The 20,637-nt window shown below is 33.7% G+C and overlaps 1 protein-coding gene across 16 annotated transcripts in view; it reads left to right on the top strand.

Moving 5' to 3' along the window:
* The window catches only part of EPHA6 (EPH receptor A6), a 965,948-nt gene that overhangs the window by 795,720 nt on the left and 149,591 nt on the right, over positions 1-20,637 (top strand). For 14 of the 16 annotated variants that reach the window (XR_008523481.2, XM_063721671.1, XM_063721674.1 and 11 more), the window contains one exon: positions 8,645-8,770. The exons of the other annotated variants lie outside the window; for them this stretch is intronic. Coding sequence is in view for 13 of the 14 variants with exons in the window: in XM_063721671.1 (XP_063577741.1) it covers positions 8,645-8,770 (126 nt within the window). In the remaining variant the exon portion in view is untranslated. The remainder of the gene's footprint in view (positions 1-8,644; positions 8,771-20,637) is intronic. 16 annotated transcript variants of the gene reach the window in all.

Genomic DNA, 20,637 nt, shown 5'->3' with positions numbered 1-20,637 from the left:
CTGGGTCATCATAAGCATATAAAGTGGAAAGTTCTCAATTTCGTTGAACATTAATAATTATATATATTTTTCATGCTATTTATATTATTTGAGTGTACGTTGTTTTGAAAGCGCTGACATTGAGAAAACTCAGTCTGTTATTTTTACAAAGTCAAACTACCTTTGTATTGTTCATATAAAGATGATTTTAATTCAACTCAATAAATATTACCTTGAGCTCCTACCATGCACAAGATCTGGGACTGAGCATGTCAAGGAGAATAAGACATACACAACTCATTCCTTATGCTTAAGAGTTCACAGCCTAGTGAGAAAGATGATTGTATAAGCTAAAAGTCACCAGCTGGCAGCCCACAGGCTAAAATCATCCAAGAGATGTATTTTATTTGATATCTGCAGTGTTTTTAAAAAACATTTGAGTTCATTGTTATTAGTCAGAGCTTTCACCTTTCAGTACAACAGAATGCCTTTGTCATCAACCAGATATATTTACTTATTGCACCGAACGGACCCTTAAAGGCATTTGAGTTTGGTACCATGAAATTGTAGACAAACAAATATTGCCGCTATGATAGACTTCTGCCTTTATTATAATACCTAAAATTATACGGAGGAACAGAGAAGAGAATAGCAAGTAAGTTCTCTCCAGCTGTGTTAAGCGCGTTTTGACAGGGGAGATGATACCTGCCAAAACCAGAAGGGACTTCCAGACAGAGGAAACATCACGAAGGCATGGAGACATGAAATGGTCTCCATGAAGGAGAAGGAGAAAAATATTTATCCCCACGTATTGAACATTTATTGCCAACCACTAATAGGCAGTTCTCATGTGATTCATGATAAACCAATATGTTTATTATTAGCTCCACTTTTCAAATGAGAAAACTGAATGCAAGAGAAGGTAAATAACTTATCCAAGATTAATCAGTTAGTGAACGGTAGAGTCAGAATTCAAAGTTCTGCCTGACCTCAAACCTAGACATTTTTATTACTAAACATGATGGACGTATTAGCAGATTGTACATTTATTCAGGACGTTTTTTCAGTAATTAAGAGTCCAAGTTCCACTGAATATAAACAGAGGCAAAACCACTGGTCACAGCCTCCACTTGGGGAAAATACATGCTTCACTCAGTGTAGCGAATGGAATAAAAATTATGTAAATAGACTTTTATAGCTTAAAGGAAACTTAGGAAAGTTACAGTCCAAGTTCAGCATTTTGCAGGTGAGAAAATTCAGGCATTTAAAATATTTGCTTTTAAAAAGTCAAAGAACTTCTATTTTAAATACAAATTAAAACCTACCTTTCAATATGTCTTAGTCTTAATCAACTCCAAAATATTTTAATTCTCCTTGCTAGTGCTATAGTTTTAAAATATAATTTACAACAACTGTAATTTTCTGATATGCATTCTACAAATCCAAAGTTTTAAAAATAACTCGGGGAAAAATAGAACATTTATTTGTAAAAGGACTAAAGAAATACCTCATAAAAATCTAGCCATGAAACTGCACTTTTTGCTTCAATACATTTATTGTGTCCTATTTAACAACAAGGGGATGAAATATCTATAGGATTCATATTACAGTTACCTGAAGGATTTTTTTAAGTTAAAAATAAAACAGTAATTGTCATATTATCTTTAATTGTATTTAGTGCTGAACACTCTGGATTGGGGTTAGTGTGCAGGTAAAGAGGAAAATACTAATTTAGTTGTCGGGGCATGTCCAGTTACAAGAATTTAGATAATGGACAAAGTTCTGTGATTGCATCTTTGGATTAGTTTAGTCAGACTCAGTCCCTGAAAATAATATTGTCATATCAAAATTATTTGATTTTCTATTTTTATATTAAAAATGTATGTCATAGGTTAAAAAAAGATGTGGCAATAAATATTTATGGAATAAATTAAGTCAGTGAATGGATAAAAGCATAAATTAGTAAGTTATTCATGAATAGCTATATTTTCACATTCTAAGTGAAATTGAAAATTAGCTCCCTTCCAGCTGTAGAAAGTTGCTCTTGGCCTAGGAAGCAATTGAGCAGGCAGAGTACTTCCTTAGATCCTAGCAAAATATTTGCTTAAGTAGCAATTTGTCACTTTTTATTTGATCATTTATGTATCCACTCACTCAACTTGCATTTATTGAAACCCAAATCTGTGCATCTTCTGGTCACATTAGAGGAGACCACAGGGAACTCCCAGCCGTCCCACCTCATGCATCACAATGAGGCAGTAATAATCCTTTCTTTACCAAAGTAGGCAGAGCAGCATAGTCTGCCCAAGACTGCATGTTATCAGTTAAGGATATGCGAAATAAAGGTCTTCATGGAGTAAAAGATGCATTTTTCCAATGCTTTACATTAAATGTTTCTTATTGTTATTGGTCTTCCTCACTGGTGACATAAACTTATTGAATCTCTAGCCTCATCCGCCATCACAGAAAACAAAGAAGAATTTGCTCAAACAAAACAGGTTTATGGTCTTAGTTCTGTTAGTGAAGGAAATAATGTATAATGTTATAAATTACTATAACTAGGAAAAAAAGAGAGAGGCATGTAGGAAACAAAATACGAGTTACACAAGGAATGGAGGGAAATACACAGTCTGACAAAGTAAGGATAAATGAAATTAGATAGGAGACAGAAGATAGAAAGATGGTAGGTAGGTCAGTAGTTGGATGGATGGATGGATGGATGGATGGATGGATGGATGGATGGATAGATGATGGATGGATGGATGGATAGATAGATAGATAGATAGACAGATGATAGATAAGGTTTGAAGTTTCAGGAATGAGCATTCTTCAGGGAAAGTAGCCCTTGGCATTGCATTAGGTTCAATAGACTAGGTTATCTTTGCACTTTGAAGTTATTCTTACTGTAGCTCAGAGGTACCATAGTTCATCCAAAAACCAGTAAGGGAATGGCTACTATATGTGCCAGTTACAGAACTCAATACTGGATACTCAAGTATAAAGAAAGGGCAGGGTGTGGTGGCACATGCCTGCAATCCCAGCACTTTGGAAAGCCGAGGTGGGCGGATCACCTGAGGTCAGGAGTTGGAGACCAGCCTGGCCAACATAGTAAAACCCTGTCTCTACTAAAAATACAAAAATTAGCCGGACATGGCGGCAGGCACCTGTAATCCCAGCTACTCGGGAAGCTAAGGCAGGAGAATCGCTGGAACCCAGGAAGCAGAATGGCAGTATGCAGTGAGCCAAGATCACCCCTTAGCCTGGGTAACAGGATGAGACTCTGTCTCAAAAAAAAAAAAGAAACCATCTTACTTCTGAATGCATACACTCTATTCTCAGCTCTTCAAATTATTGTTCATGTTCCTATCATTAAATATTTTGGGCCCAAACTCTCTACTGTATAAATACTCATTTGTAAATCATATATATGTTCTGCCTTATTCATTATTGTTTTATGTTTATTATAAAACATACAAAATATAAAATAAGAACAAAATAAAAATATTTCAAATAATATTCACTTTACATATTATTGGTACAAAATTTAACAATTTAGGCCTGACTGGAAGTTCATTTTATTTCAATACTTGATTTCACGTAATAATCACACTACAAACAGGTACAACATACATAAAATGCTACATATTTATGGCCAAGTTTGCTATGATATGGGTGGAATCTGTACTTTTAATAGAGTTCCCAGTGGTTTTTTGTGGCCTCCTCTTTTTAGATACCATCCTTATTTTCACAATGTAGTTGATGAATAACTCATTTTAGGAGTTGAAGAAATTGATTTTCCATATTCTATTTGCTTACTTGGGCCTTTATTATGTGTTTTCTAATGAATATCCAAGGTTGGACACCACTATGTAAGAAAAAACATGGTCTTCTCGGATCACTGTGTTGGGCCAGGTAAAATTAAAGCTTTGCCCTGATTGTTCAAGCCCTTGAAGTAAATTATTTACTTCATTCTTACTTTGGCATTTTTCTCACTGTTTTATTACTTAGATAAGTGATCACCAAAATTCTCTGATCACACACATCTAACAATAAAAATTTTTAAGCAAGTTTTACAGGGGATATTATCAGTATATTTTATTTATAATTTATTTGTATCAATTAGTATGATATTGTATATATTTATAAAAAATAAACATAGCAATTACTAAAGGATGAGGAAAAGCATAAATATAAATGGAATTTTCAGGATTTTCTTTCTACTGCCCATCTTACATGCACTCTGTTGGTATACCCCCCTGCCCAATTCTGGAAAACACTAGTATGAAGTAAACTCATTACTGTACAAGGTGTAACAGAAGAGGACCAAATATAGTAACAAGTAATCTTCCTGCACCACCTCAAACACACATATGTGTGCATGTATTTCAAATTTCCAATTCTAAATTTTCTGTCTTTTATTAAGTCAGTGTATCTATTGTCTACTTATAGATCTTAATGGGTATTTACAAAAATGCAACCTAATGAAAACAATTTGAAGAAGTCATATCTCACTTATATTACAGTGATATTATCCTTACTATTAAACTTTTGCCATCAAAAGTAAATTATTAATATGTAATCTTCAAAGAAGGGAATCTTTTCTATGAGGAGTTTGTATATGTATGTGGGGGAATCTGCATTAGGAAATTTTATCAATTTTATGCTTAAAGGTTTCTTTTTAAAGAAACACTAAGACTGCTAAATAATAACAATGGTTTATATTTATAATCATTTGCTTCATTTAATTCTCATGAACAGCCCACTAAGGTCAGTTATAATTTTCAATTTACAGATGATGAAATTGAAGCATAGTTTAAGCTCATTGTTAGTCTGCTATCTTTTACACAAATGTTTTTTGACAATTTGCCTTCAGAGCTGATTTGTTAAGCACATGTGAAAATTTATTTTCTTTTTTATAATTTCAACTTTTATTTTAGATTAAGGAATACATGTGCGGGTTTGTTTCATATACAAATGTTTAATGATCCTTAATTTACAACATAGAGATATTTAAGGGAGATTGCTACAATATCAAATTTTAAAAGATACTTTGTTTCCCAGAGTTTAAGTCAAGCTTGTCCAACCTGTGGCCTGGGAGCCTCATGTGGCCCAGGGTGGCTTTGAATGTGACCCAACACAAGTTCCTAAAGTTTCTTAAAATATTATGAGGTTGTATTGCGATTTTTTCTTTTTCTTTTTTTTTAGCTCATGATCTCTCATTTGTGTTAGTGTATTTTATGTGTGGCCCAAGACAATTCTTCTTCTAATGTGCCCCATAGAAGCCAAAAGATTGGACACCCCTTGTTACGGATTAAATATATATATTTTAGGATGATTTGAAAAGTAACCAGTTTTCAAAACTACAGCATAACCATGCTGTAGGGGCCAGTTTACTGTAATCAGAATGCTTCCTCGGTTGATCAAGCCAGAGGGAAGCATGCAGGCCATGTCAGCTTCTGCTTTTTTCCCACTGTCTCGTTACATGACCTATTAACTGGCAACCTTTTTAAAGTAATAATAATAATAGTAATTCTTTACTCACGTACAGCGTTTCTCAGTGGGTACTACTAGCATTTTGAGAAATAATTTTTTTTTTGGAGAGATTATACCGGTTATTTCAACAACTTTAGTCTTCCACTCACTAAATACTAGGAATGCCTTTCCTCAGTCCTAATCTGTGACTCTCCCTACTGGGAAATTTATCACGAAAGTGGAGAACTACTGCACTAAGGAGAGAATGGAAATCAGGGTTTTAGAAAAGTGTATGTGAAATGACACATTTTATATCTTGAACTTGTAACGGCTAGAGGAATACTCTTATTACATATAAAATCTAATTTATATTAACAAATACTCCACGGAACATAACTAAAAACAAAATATTCGTGGAAGTGGATATTGCTCCTGCTACACATTTTAGATTTCATTTACTTTTTAGCTACAATATCATTGAATAATAAATTCCACAATCAGTTAAAAGAAAACAGGCAGAGAGAGTTAGCAACTTAAGCAATTGGGAAAACCAGACTAAAACTAATTTATATCAAACCCCAAAACTTAACACCTGGTGGATGAAGAAACAAGGAAATTATAACAAAGAATTGCTGTTTCTCCTGAATAAATTGTGAAAACTTACTTTAGTGTTTCATGCAATCTCTGTTGATATAACTGACCTTAAGGAGAAAAATGATAAGGCATTACTATCACATAATATCTCACCTGAATATATATTCATGTATACCAGTCCTTCTGTTTTGTTTATTTGTTTTTTCAGCTGTGAAAAATGACAGTTCCTTAAGGAAGAGACGCCACAATAGATGAAAGACCTTTTTTACCCATGGTAAAGAAACACAGCAGAGACATTATGAGTGATGCAGGAAGCTTAGGAAAATGAAAGCTGCTATTAACTATGACAGGCTGTCACAACAACAAAAACAGTAATCAATGCAATCATAGCAATAAGATAATATTTGTATTAGTTTCTTTCAAAAAGTTAAAATAATGGGCATCTTTTCTAAGTTAACAGTTTGGATAATGTTGGCAAAAACAGGAAAAACTCAGATAAAAATCTCAATGTGTAACATATTAACATTATCTAGAGCCACTACTCTACATATTTTTGTTTTTCTTCAAATTTCCTTTAATTTCATTTGTATCATTTTTTCTTTGCTCTTCATGACTATGTTATTATGTTTCTTTATGATCTAATATTCTTGAACTGAGTTTCCTATTACTTGGCTTCAATAAATCCATAATCAGCTAAAATTGCATTATTTTGGCTTTTCACAGCATATAATAAAATCTGCATTTGTTGTCATTATTTTCCCTATTGTAACAATACCATTACTCTTGCAACTTTAAGTAAGACTGCTGTATAAATATATGATCACCCCACTTGGTATTCAGTGATGCACCTTCATTAGGAGTGCTATCTCAGAAAATGATGAAACATTGCAATGTGGAAATGCCTTGTGTGGGAAACATTGCACACAGACACATATTAACTTTGTGTTCAGTGATAAACATTCCATGCATTCACAAGGAAGTTTGTTTCACTACTCCTTGTAAGTTACCTCGGAGCACTTTCTGACTTACCACTTGGCATTCTTGCCCTGTCTCTTAATGTTTAAGGGACTCCAGCTCTTCCTGACAGAACCCTACACTAAGGCCCCATAAAATCAACAACAAAACTAGTTTATTCACTGTATTTAATTTTTTTTCTAAGCTTTCTTTAATCCAGTGCACACTGTATGGGCCTCACCTGTTAAAATACACATTGTAACTTTGCTCTTTCATGAAAACATTTCTGAAGATCTAAGAGATGTGAACTTTTCTTTACCAATAACTTTCCCCATGGAAGCAAGATATATATAGTGTACCCAGTTCCTTTAATTCTGACCCAAGTTCAAGGAAGCCTCAAATTTTAACTTATTTTTGGTGGAGAATTTGTGTCAAGATACAGTGAGGTCTCTTCACAAACACAGAACTTGCTAAATCTGAGCATGAAAGGAAAGACCCCAGGATTCAAAATGTGAAGCTATGCAGCCTGAGGCATTTCAGAGTGTTTGAGCGAAATACAGTCCTTACAATCATCAGTGTAACTTGTTTTGTTTTGTTTTGTTTTGGTGGGTCGGGGAGGGTTCTAGTGCAATATTTACCTTTGATTGGCCATATCAGTTACCAGTGATGCCCATTCACTGATAGTGCAAGTGTATTAAATTTTCTTCTGAGTGATTTTAGGATCTTGAAGTTATTAAGACACCAAATTATGATGTTACTATTCCAAAGTGCAGAGTTTCTAACTCATATTCAGAGGATAGCAATCTCCCAAATAAGAATGTATTCGTGATTTATTTTTATTCTAGGGTGGGAAGAGTTTGTCCTGGTAGTCTGCCAACCACGTGGCAGTGACTCCCCTCCTTAGGTCTCAGTTTGTTGGTCTAAAATGAGTGTTTTTAACTAGATGATCTCTACACTGTTATTTCGTTCTGACATTCTTTTATTCTATGATTCATTATATAATTTTATGGATAAATTTCCAAGCCGCTTACTTTTTCTTTACTTTACAATATCCTTCTTAAAAATGAAAAAGCATGTGGTTTTACCTTTGCAAACTCTCATGTCTTGTCCCTAATGGAAAAGTATAACAAATTAATAATTGTGTACATCAATTTTCTTGTCCCTGTTGCAAAAATGTGTAATTACTGCATGATGTAAAAGTTTTCCTTATTTTAAGCACTGTTAGAGATAGACCTAAAGTAAAGTACTGCTCCTGTTGATATAGCATATATCAGATCTTATCGTGGCTATTTTCTGCGTGCCTGTAACTCATGTAGGCATGAATTCTGCAAATAAACAACAGCAATGACTAGCATTATATCCATTTTGGTATTCCATAGCACAGCTTTATGTTCTAAATGTAGGTTTAGAAATTGTATCTAGCACTCTGATGCTTTAATTGTAACTAGTTGAGTAGCTTTCTTTTCAAGAAACTAAGTGGATTTTATAAATTTATGGAGTAAAAAAATGCATTCCATCCCTTTAATTTTATAACTTCTTCGTAAAATTTGATGTCTTTGTTGATTTTAGGTTTTATTACATGTAAATGATCAACGCTTTTCCATAAAGAAGACTTTGATTAATGTCAATTTTTATCTCTTAAAAGGATCCTTCCCGGCCATTGGGGTGGAGGCGTTTTGCCCCAGCTTCCTGAGGGCAGGGTTTTTAAATAGCATCCAGGCCCCGCATCCAGTGCCAGGGGGAGGATCTTTGCCCCCCAGGATTCCTGCTGGTAGGTATTTCAGGTGAAGTTTTCTGCCACCATATACAGCAGTAGGACTGTGCTCATAGTTGACAGGCCCCAAATACAAAATGAATATTGCTTAAATATATTGTGGAAAAGAAATGTAAGTGACTGCTTAAATGCAGAAACCATATTTATAATACTGAATGCTGTGAAAATGGCACAAAGGAAGTGAAAGGACTCTGAGCAACTAATTCGCATAGTGCTGCCTCCTCTTCTGAGAAAATTTTTACTTAAGTAAGAATTAGAGCTTCAGATGCAAAATATGTAACTCAAGAATAAACAAGGATGGACTTCAGACACTTTGCCACTTGGAATTGGCCAGAAAAGTGAATTAAAAACTAAGTGTTCTTGGCAGAAAGAGTAATTTCATAGAGTTCATAGAGAATTAAAGTATCCTTTCATTACGGAAAAAAAATGATTTGAAGAACCAGAAAGTGGCAACCTGAAAGACATATTTTAGAATAAAAATTAATATGCATTTTTCCCTAAAAATGCCAATCTGACCAAAGCCATATTTTATTGAGAGAAACAAAACATAGGATATTGAACATTTAAAAATGCAATTTCAAATTTACTAAAACACTTCGCAGGTTATCCATGGCATGATTGTAATTACAATTTGTTTCTTCCCTGACATTTAGTAAAATATCCAGCTACCTTCCTTCATTGTACCTAAAGGATGCAATCTTACTTTACATTTTATATGTGTCTTAGCAAAACGGAATTCAAATATTGATTCTTGGAGTTTTAAAATCATAATTCTTGTGATTTTTATTGTAACTAATAATAATGATAAAAAATTATTGTTATGACATCAATGTATTCAGGAGAGCTGGCCCAGCCTGCAATGTAATGGGAACACTTCAAAAGACTGGGAAATCCAATAAAAACAAAAATCCCAGCAATGCACATTTCTTGTCCTTGTTAGCATAATTATACCAACAAGTCTTAAGACCATTCTACACTGATACTTTTCCTTTGCTTTTCAATTACTCTTTTCTACTTAATTGAAACATATAAATATGCTTTGATGTCATTTAGCTTCATCACTGGATAATTTATTGATGTGGTTAGATACTTTGTAGCCAAGAATACCACTGAAAGAGCAGAAACCAAAATTACACGAGTTAAAAGATTATAAATTTTCACTTTATTTGGTGTTATATTGCCCTTTTTCTCCTTAGAGACAGAAATGATACCAATTGTACAGAAATTTTGTTGTTGATGATGTTGTTGCAAAAGATTAGAAAGAAAAACTATATAAGCCAAGCTCTCAGAGTTAACTGCAAATATAAACATGTAGCTTTCATATATAATTAATATCTCAGTGACTGGAATTTAGAAGATGAACAGATTGTGTAGAGTTTAATGGCCTCACCCTTAACTCTTAATGACAAGTCTTGGTCAAGTCAGATATGTTTGGCAGAAATGACATTATGAAGTTTAAGAGTGACTTGAATTATTCAACATCACTGTTAGAAAACAAAAAACCTTTGTCATTTAGCTACTGAAAATGACAGAAGCAAGATGATTGTTCTATAACACATACAGAAACAACTTTCCAGAGAGGGATCTAAAAGAACATTTTAGCACTATTCTTCTAGGCTTTAAGCCAAATTTGCCTCGAGCTTTCATAGGAGAGAAAACTCAGTTCAGTTTTCATGACTTACATAGAAATCAGGTGTAACAAAATTGCTTCATAAAAAATGTATAGATCTAAACTTGTCCCTTTTTCCACAAACTGAAATTAACTCAACACACTTTTCCTGGCTTATATCATTTTGATAAGTCATCTCTGTACATTTTGTGTGATACTTTTTGGTAATGACTGCTACTATTTCAAAGAATTTTTTTATCCTTTCTTGTTCAGCTATAGCTTATTTCCCAAAATTTTTTTTATATTTTGTGTAAAGAGGAATGAAGCAGTAATCATGAGAAGTTTTTATTATTTTATATATTTTTAAAAAACTAAAGTATTTCTTTGCCATCTAATAGCTGAATTAATACCCTTCAGATTTCAGACATCAACTTGAGGGCAGCGAGTGGTTTCTCCCATGGCCCATACTATGACACTTTAAACACTCAGCGAAGGTTGATGCCCGCTGGGCAGCAGTAAACTCACTTTCTACCAATTGATTATTGGTCACAGTACTTTAAGGGTCACATAAGACATTTTCTGTATCAGTCAAGAAATTTAAAAACCTGTTCTAGTGCTAATTTAGTTCCCAATTACTTATCATAATCAAATTTAAAAGAGATACATGACTATGTCTTATATATAATAGTTTTGTGCTTCACGTCACACTGTGCTATTAAAGAGCAATATTTCTATAGTACTTACTTTTACACTAACTATAATAACAGATTCATTGAATCATGAGACCCAGAAAGCAGACAAGCCTGAAATTAGTATTTATGCAACAGTTGTCAACTGTTTATAAGTTTCTCATTTCTAAAAAGGTCATAGTAAAGGGTTATTATTCTTAGTTTCAGATGGAGAAAAACACCAGGAAGTATTCGCTGAAAATTGAATAGCAAGTTTATCAATACAGTTAACGGAATGCATTTGTGCAGTAGTCAGTGATACAGGAAGAAATCACAGAAGGCCGGGCGCGGTGGCTCACGCCTGTAATCCCAGCACTTTGGGAGGCCAAGGCAGGTAGATCACCTGAGGTCAGGAGTTAGAGACCAGCCTGGCCAACATGGTGAGTCGCCATCTCTACTAAAAATACAAAAAAATTAGCTGGTCCTGGTGGCGGGCACCTATAATCCCAGCTACTTGGGAGGCTGAGGCAGAGGAATCACTTTATCCCGGGAGGTGGAGGTTGCAGTGAGCCGAGATGGTGGAACTGCACTCCAGCCTGGGCAACAAAAGCGAAACTTCATCTCAAAAAAGAAGAAAAAGGAAATCACAGCAGAGAAGAGGAGTGGAAAGGAGAGGAGACGAAAGGAGAGGAGAGGAGAGAAAGAGAAGGAGAAAAGAGAGGGGAGAATAAAGGAAAGAAGAGAATGGGGAAGGAGAACAGACATTAGAAATGATGTAACTCTAAAATTTTATTTTTTAAAGGAAAGTCTTCCTCCACTATATTTATTACTATTTAAATCAAATTCTACCTCCTTAAAAAGAATGTGTCCCTCTTTTAAATATGTTATCAGACATATTCTCTAAAATAATAAGCTTGCTCTCTTCGCTCCTTGTAGTTATTTCTTTAACTTAATTATGTTGTCAAACAGTATTTGAAAGTGGTTTAGAATATTTTTATATGCCATAGAGTATTGAGTATACATAGTCTTAGACTAGTGGATCACATTATGACAGATTTCACCTCTACTCAAATCCTCTATATTTTTGGCAGTTTGACGTTTGCCATACACAAACAATAGGAGAATAATAAAGCATTAAAAATAAAATTCTGCATTAACAGTGATGGAGTAACATATAGAAATTTCATGAGTTCACTTTTCTCTGTCACTTCTCAGCAATAACTATCTGACATCGTATAGTATCTTAAATCTACATAAAATGCAACCATTACAATGTGTCTCAAAAATTAGACCTACCTATAAGATGTAAAGGCATGTTTATTATTTGCTAATTACTCAGCAAATCATATCTTAAGGTTGAATGTGTTTGTATCTACAAAATTTTAGCTTACTTTTTTTGTCAGTTTTCTATCAGTTGTGAGACTTGATAATATTTTTTACTAATGAAGTAACTCATATATATATATGGATTATATTAGTTTAAGTTATACATTTGAGTTTGGTCTAGCAACAATTCCATATATATCTATGGAATATATATATATATATATGTGTATATATGCCAGATTGGATTATAGATATATAGAGATACATACAGAGAGATAGATAAATATGGAATATATGTATATATAAATATGGAATATATATATATATATATATGGAATAGTTGGGTGACCAAACTCAAATATATATCTTAAACTAATAAGTTTTGTCAATTATAAGAGAAGTCTATGAAAGAGAGAACTAGGAAACAGGCAGCATGTGGGACTTGGAAATAGACAAGCTGTGAGGGAATAAAATCAGTGTTGAATATCTCCCTAAATTTCCTTTGTGGTTAATCGTAGAAGCTCTTTAGTTATTGAAGGAATATTCTTCTGAGGTGCCCTCTCTGTTTGCCTGCCTGTGCTTTAGGTACAATGCTATACGTATAATACCTCTTTTGACATTTTTACTCTGAGCTTCTCTCTGTTTTATGACTTGTGTTAGGTTCAAAGGAAATGGCAAAGATAGCATGAGACTTCCTGTCTGCTGCTCTGAATCAAATAACAGGAAAATTATGAACACATGGGTATTCCAAAACTATATTTGCAATTACTGAGTATATAATGAAGAATAATGTTTAATATTGTTTATTTATTTATCCTTTGGAAAGAGATTTGGATGAGCCTTATACTCAAATACCAAACATTTTGACATCCTCACTGCTATTCTCTGAGTAGCCATGTTAGAAAATGGTTTAACAACCCAGATTTCTATAAACCACATATCCAATAATGTCATTTCTATAGCAAAGGGCATACAGTCCTCAGCCAACATTAAAATGTCTTTACAGTCCACTAACAATGTTTATCAATATTTTCCTTTCCATATTTCATGTGAAATCTTATCTGAAAGTCAGGGAAAATATTGTATTCACTATTATACAGTCAAAAATATTTTTATTCAGAAAGTATATGGCTTAGATGTTATAAATGGAATGTAAGTAAGCCAGGAATGATAAATAAGTTTGAAGCTCTAGAAAATCTAGGATCTGGTGGATATAATATTATCAAGTTTTGATGCATATAGAGGACTGTAGAAAAGTAGTAATGCAAATATATGAGACTAGGTGGCAGACTTTGGAGAAATGTACACTAAGCTAAGGAAAATTGGCATAAACTCAATATGCCAAGGAAAGTCAACAGTGGAAAAGTATATGCATTTTAAATATGATCAAATTGCACTTCAGAAAAATCAAAGTAGATCATTTTATTTCTTCATATTTTCAGACATTCTTTAAAAAGTCAGTACTATTTTTAAATTCACAATTTGGCATTTCAAAATTACTTACTTATGACAAAACAATTTCTATTGACTAAATTCTTCCAATTATTTTTAAGTATTTTTCTTTAGCATATATTTTGTATTTAACAACATATTGTTGTAATAAGTTTATACAACATAAGATACAGTGGCATACTTTTTTTTTTTTTTTTTGAGACAGTTTCGCTGTATCACCCAGGCCGGAGTGCAGTGGCACCACCTCAGCTCACTGCAAGCTCCGCCTCTTGGTTTCACACCATTCTGTCACCTCAGCCTCCCAAGTAGCTGGGACTACAGGAGCCCGCCCCCTGGCCCGGCTAATTTTTTGTATTTTTAGTAGAGATGGGGTTTCACCATGTTAGCCAGGATGGTCTCAATCTTCTGACCTCATGGTCCGCCTGCCTTGGCCTCCCAAAGTGCTGGGATTACAGGCATGAGCCACCGCACCGGGCCCCAGTGGCGTACTTTTTAAGCAAGAGATCTTTAAGGGGGGGAATTTTCTTTTTTAATTGAAGGGTACATATTTTAGACATTTCTGCAGTTGAGAATATTGCTAATTACCCTGGATGAGGTATATGTGAGTGTGTGTACGTACTTACACCAAAACTACTTATAAAGGAAATCTGAAAAACTAGATTAAATATGCAAAGTAAAATCCTGACTAAATCATTCAAAATATAAAATATAATAAAAATGAAATATTTATCTGGATTACTAATTCCTAGTTTCCTTATTCCTTGCCATTTAGATGATATCAAAAACATCAATACAGGCCCTATTTAATACCCATCTGCACAGTTCTCCCTAGAGAGCTCTCCTCCTCTAAAATTTGCGCAGCTGCAGGCTTCAGAAGAAAACATTGCAGATGGCAGCTGTTATAAAACTAGGATGGAGATTCTGAGCCAGGTGTGGGTGAGAGACCAACATTATTGCTATTTCAGGAGTGGGGAGAAGATAGAGAAGATAAGGTCACTGATGGAATGACAAACAGAACACATCGGCAAACCAAAGCACAAAGGAGGGTGACATCAGTGATTGAGTGCCAGTTACACAACTCAACCCCTTTAAAATATTCGCAACACTGTTGGTGCTAGGTCAGAGGAGTATTTTAAAATGTCTGTTTAGGATATACTCTACAACAAATGCAAAGGGAGCTAACCGGATAATGTCAAGGTTGCATTCAGGTGGCTCACTCTTGCTTAAAGTCAGTGGGTTCCAAAGAGCATGTACATCATCCTTTGGTTCTTTGGCTTACTTGAGGAGAAATACACGGTATGTTACAAAATGATATAGAGTTTAAGGAAGGCAAGTTCAAGATATCAATTGGAATAAGAAAAATCAGGATGGGAACATATATAAAATGGAAGGTATAATTTAAACCTTCAAATAACATTCAGTTTATAAAAACTTTATTGCAGAGTTTATGAGTTTAAAGAGTCCTGTGGACTGATGATTCTGATACTGTGGTACAGGTCATGAAATCAGATTCTTTTTGGATTTTATACTTTGTTTCTTGGCCAAAAATGAGACTCCTCATTATAAACCAGGTGAAAACTCAGCCATTATTTAACCTTCGTCCCCAACCCTGATTTTGAAAATGCATTGAAGGCTCTACTCTCTTCCCCAAGAAAATGGACATGTGATCATGTATGTAAGTGTTTACATACAATTTTAGGAAGTCTCTGGACATCCGAAAGTTTGCACACAAAGAACCCCTGGTTCTAAAGAATTCAATGTTCTATATATAAAGTCATACTTAACTGACATAAGTGAGCATCATCTTTGTGTAAGACTAGCAGTGCATTAAAAAAAAAAAAAAGCTGCATGATGCATTTGATATCAAGCTCTTGAGCATTACAAAGAGAATTTCTATTTTTCTCTTGCAAGAAAGACATGAAAAATCTTAAAAGAGCCTTTAAGTAATCTCTAGATTTTTTTAGTAGTTCTTTTTCACTTCTCTATTTTCAGAATTTTTAAATAGTTCTAGCCTTTGGCCTTAACTAAGCCTTCTTATTAGCATAAATGTTTCTTTTATCTTAATATCATTTGAATAAGTTTGAATCTTAAAAATAGATACTCTATATATGTATGGCTATTTAAATTCTCCATTGAGAACATACCTACTCCCTAGAGATCTTCATGTTTTCTTATTACAGATTGTGCCATTTATTTTGGTCCTATTCAAAGAAACTATCAATCAGCACTTTCAAAAGATGCATTCAAAATCATTTTCTTCTTACAAAGAAAAATTCTGAAAATCTTTCCATGGCTTGCTAAGTTAGCTAAGTCTCCATGTAAATCAGTATTTACTATTTGTGCTGATTAGTATTTTTTTGTAAGTGAGTTTTCACCTTAATTGGGAAGATAATAAGAAACTAGGCTGCTCAGCTGTCTCTTCCTCTCCAGAGAACCATGTTGAGCCGCACAGGATAGCCTACATGCCCTCATGGGATGTTGGACCACTTAAAAATATAACTAACATGGAGACAGACCAGCCCTGCTGTAAAACATGTGTTGGCTCAGCCTTCATTGTTTTGCTTTGTAGGACAAATCACATTGGAAGCTGCCCTATGACACCACGTTGGCTTTTCATATTTCTATTCGCAGCGGTCTTAACAGAGAGTGCATTTATCAAAGCTGAACTTTTTAAAAATTAAACATCTTGGAAGAGTTGCAGAAAACATTAAGAAATAAATAGTTACTTGCCTGGTGCGTTGGGGGTGGGGGGAAGGAAAGTAGTCAGTGGTTTAATTATGTCCTATGTATGACTATTTAACAAATGTTTTTGCCATTATAATTAAAATCACTCTGTAAATTACCTACATAGAATACAAGAAATATACTCTGTTTAGGGGTTTATTTTATTTTTAAATTTTCTAATAATTTTCTTTTGACAGTGAATGATACAGAAAAGCAGAAAGCAAAATATTTGAACATTTATTTAATAATAAGACATTTTTCAAGCCAGAAGTAAAGCGTAGCATTTGAAATACCACTGGAAAATACGATGCTTTCTACCAAAAGCTTAGGGACTCTCTTAAAATATTCAGGATGTAGCACTTTCCCTAGTGTCTTCCCCAGAGTTTTTGCAAAAGCATATAACATTGCTGCTCTTAAATGTTCCCATATATGCCTCTTACAACTGAAATTTCAACTGCTAAGCCTTGTCTTTTTAAGCCAAATTTGAGAATATTAATATAATATAAAACAAACTTATTTTTAATGGAACCTTAAGATTATTAATATAAACTGATGTTTGAGAAAGCAAAATCTGAAGGTTTTTTCAGCCAGTGTCCTTAGTACATATTTCCTGTTTGTATAGAACGTTTTACAGCTTTGTAGGCCTTTAAAATCCTGGAATTTCTCAACAAAATATCCCAGGGAGCAACACAGTGCCTAGTTCATAATACCCTTCCAGATGTTTCTAGGATAAGACACGGAGATTTGGAGTAATGCTTTATGCTCCTGAAATTACTAGTGGAGACAAGCATTACTTTGGGGTATAAGGAGATGGCCAAGCATTCAGACTCTGGAGCCAGATTGCCTGGCTTTAAGCCCCTGAGCTGCCAATTGCTCACCGTGTGTCCTTAGGCAAGTTGCTTAAACTCTCAGTGCATCAGTAACCTTACCTGTTAAATTGAGCTAATAATTACACTTGCCACAAGGGTCAATATGAGGATTAAATGAGTTTAAACATGTAAAGCTCATAGAACAGTGCCTAGCACATTGAAGAACTTATAAAAAATTATTCTTACCTACATGCTGATTTAGAGTAGTATCTATTTTTAAATTATACAAATAGATTTTAAAGAAGAAAACCAAGAACTAAAGCAGCATGTAATTATTTATTTGACATGTACTTTAATTTAGTTTTGAACTTAGATATTATATAGTATTTCAAGATATGAAAATTCCTTGCTGTGTTTTTTTTATTGCTTCCTAATAGTAATTCAACTATTAATTATTACGTAGCCACTTCCTTCATAATTTTGGGGAAGCAAAAATCACAAATAATTTCCAAAGATATGCTTTTGATTGTTATATCACCATTACTTTTCTAAATGTGAATGTAATACAAAATCAAGAAAGACATTCTTAAAAACTCATTTGTTATTAAAATTTTTCAATATGGTTAGTATCTTATAGTAAAAACAGTCCAACATGAGGCAAATTTGTCAGTAACTTTCATTGTTAACAAGACACTTTTAGTTAAGAAGAAACCTTTTTGCCTATATGGTAATTTCTAGTAGGAAGAAGGACATCACTGAATATTACTGAGGTCAACTGATGCAGATGGCATGCCACTGCTCTCTGGAACCGGCAGGAAAATCATGTTTTGTTTCTCTAGCCTCACACCTTCCATTTACTCTAACAAATCTAGATTAAGAAATGTTACTATTTTCATAAATGCGGATCACCTCTCCTAATTTTTGCTCAGCTCTTTTATCACTAGATAAAGTATTTTTTCAGCATTTTTCCAAGAGTATTTGGCTTACCACTAAATTTTAAAAAGCAAATGAAATAAATTAAGGGGGAAAATGGAATCGAATCATCATAGTGACTATATAAACTGAGGGTGTTCAAATCGCTCTAAGATTAAAACTGTCAATTCTAGATTAACCATAAAACATGTTACAGGCAAAAATCTGTAAACAGAGTGCAGAAGATGCAACATAGATTGTTAATGGGAATAAGAACCTACTTTTAGCAGATGTTATTGTTAAGAAATTATATGTTATAGTATGTTATTTAAAATAGGAAAATACTCATATAAATTGTTTTACTCTACCCTAAGAGAAACCGTCTTGTTCATTAAAGCAATTTCAAACCTGTCAATTTCAGGCATATACGATTTAAATGGACCTTTGAGACCATCTAGAGAGCTCCTAAATTTACTAACACTAGTCATTTTACTAATGAACCTTATTAGCTCTGCAAACCACTTCTTAGCTTAGGATTCAACATCTAGTCAGGTAACATGTAATACTCAACATATAGCCATTCATTTAATTAGCTGTAATTGGGTGACTCAATATTCAGTATTTGGTTCTATTCTCTGTTTTAAACACATTATCCTTTTCATCTCACCACCCTAAGGAGGAGGCTATAATAATACACCTATATATAATAAAATCAATAATAATGTACAAATGAGGGAATTAAAATATGCCAATGAGAAATATATAATATTCAAATGAGGAAACAGAGACAGTGAGTTGAAAAGTGAGTTATAAAAGGTTACTTGTCCAAAGGGGAAAACCTCTCTAATATCAGGCTAGGTGACTCTAATCTTACAACTTCAACTGTACTGTGCTGGGTGAGCAAAATGTAGAGTAACCAATCATCCTAGTTTGCCTGGGACACAAGAATTTTAGTGCTAAAACTGGAAGTTTACTGCATCATATGAAACATGTAACTAGCAATAATTTTACTTTCACTTAGCCAAAGATGATAAAATAATTTTCATGTCAATACTAATCTGCAATAAAACATAACAATTTTCTATTTTTTTAAACTTTTCGTGACATAGTGTGCAAACATAATAATACAGAAGCAGATACCTATGCACAAAAGGAAAGGAAAGTAGATGGACATCAACATTTTAGTGACAAACATTGTGCTAATTATATATTTTCTCATCCAATTATTTCAAAAAGTTTATGTAGAACATGATATTATTCTTATTTTATAGATGCAAAAACTGAAAGAGCTAAAATAACTTCCCTAAGATCATGCAACTACTAGTTAGTGAAGCTGAAATTTGAATTTTTCTGTCTTCAAAACAATAGTTTTGATAATATAACTAATTTAGGATTAAAAATTATTAATTTGCCATTCTGTTATTTCAGTAAATCTTTTGTAGATCTGGAATTGTTCTTGGAGAACATTCTTATGTGTGTGTTCCTTCTGACATTCAACTCAAAAAATATAAAATTGAATACCTACTCTGTGCCTAGCTCTGTGCTTAGATAGTGACCTTATAGAGAAGAATGGGGCATTTAGTCCTGAGTTCAAGGCCACTTTAGAATGGGAGACAGAAACCTATGTTGTTAACGTTAATACTGTACCATAAGTGTTCTAAAATTGATTGAGATATAAAGGGAGGAGAAAGTAAACAATCAAGACTTCCTAAAACAGAGAAATTCATAGGAGAATTTACAATGGAGATGATATTTAAGCTGCTTTTTTTTTTTAAGTACACGATTTTTGTCAAGTAGAGGTAACAAGAAGGCAGTCTTCCAAAGAAGAGAGGAAGGTACAAGTAAAGTAATATTCAGGAAATTATGAGTCACCGAGAGAAATTGAAAAGGAGCCATAACTTCTTTGCCAAAGCTAAAGTCAAGAAGGGTATTTCCTAGGTTTTCTTCCAGGATTTTTATAGTTTGAGTTCTTACATTTAAATCTTTAATCCATCTTGGGTTAATTTTTGTGTATGGTGAAAAGTAGGAGTCCAGTTTCATTCTTCTGCATATGGCTAGCCCGTTATCCCAGCACCATTTGTTGAGTAGGGAGTCCTTTCACTGTTGCTTGTTTTTGTCAATTTTGTCAGAGATCAGATGGTTAGGGTATGTGGCTGTTTCTGGATTCTCTATTCTTTTCCATTGGTCTATGTGCCTGTTTTTGTACCAGTACCCTGCTGTTTTGGTTACTGTTGCTTTATAGTATAGTTTGAAGTTGGGTAATGAGATACCTCCAGCTTTGTTCTCTTTGCTTACGATTGCCTTTGCTATCTGGGTTCTTTATGGTTCCATATGAATTTTAGAATAATTTATTTCTAATTCTGT

This window comes from Pongo abelii, chromosome 2 (assembly GCF_028885655.2).
Source record: "Pongo abelii isolate AG06213 chromosome 2, NHGRI_mPonAbe1-v2.0_pri, whole genome shotgun sequence".
NCBI lineage: Eukaryota > Metazoa > Chordata > Mammalia > Primates > Hominidae > Pongo > Pongo abelii.
The sequence above is the reverse complement of the archived record's forward strand: the minus strand, read 5'-3'. Positions and strand labels throughout refer to the sequence as shown.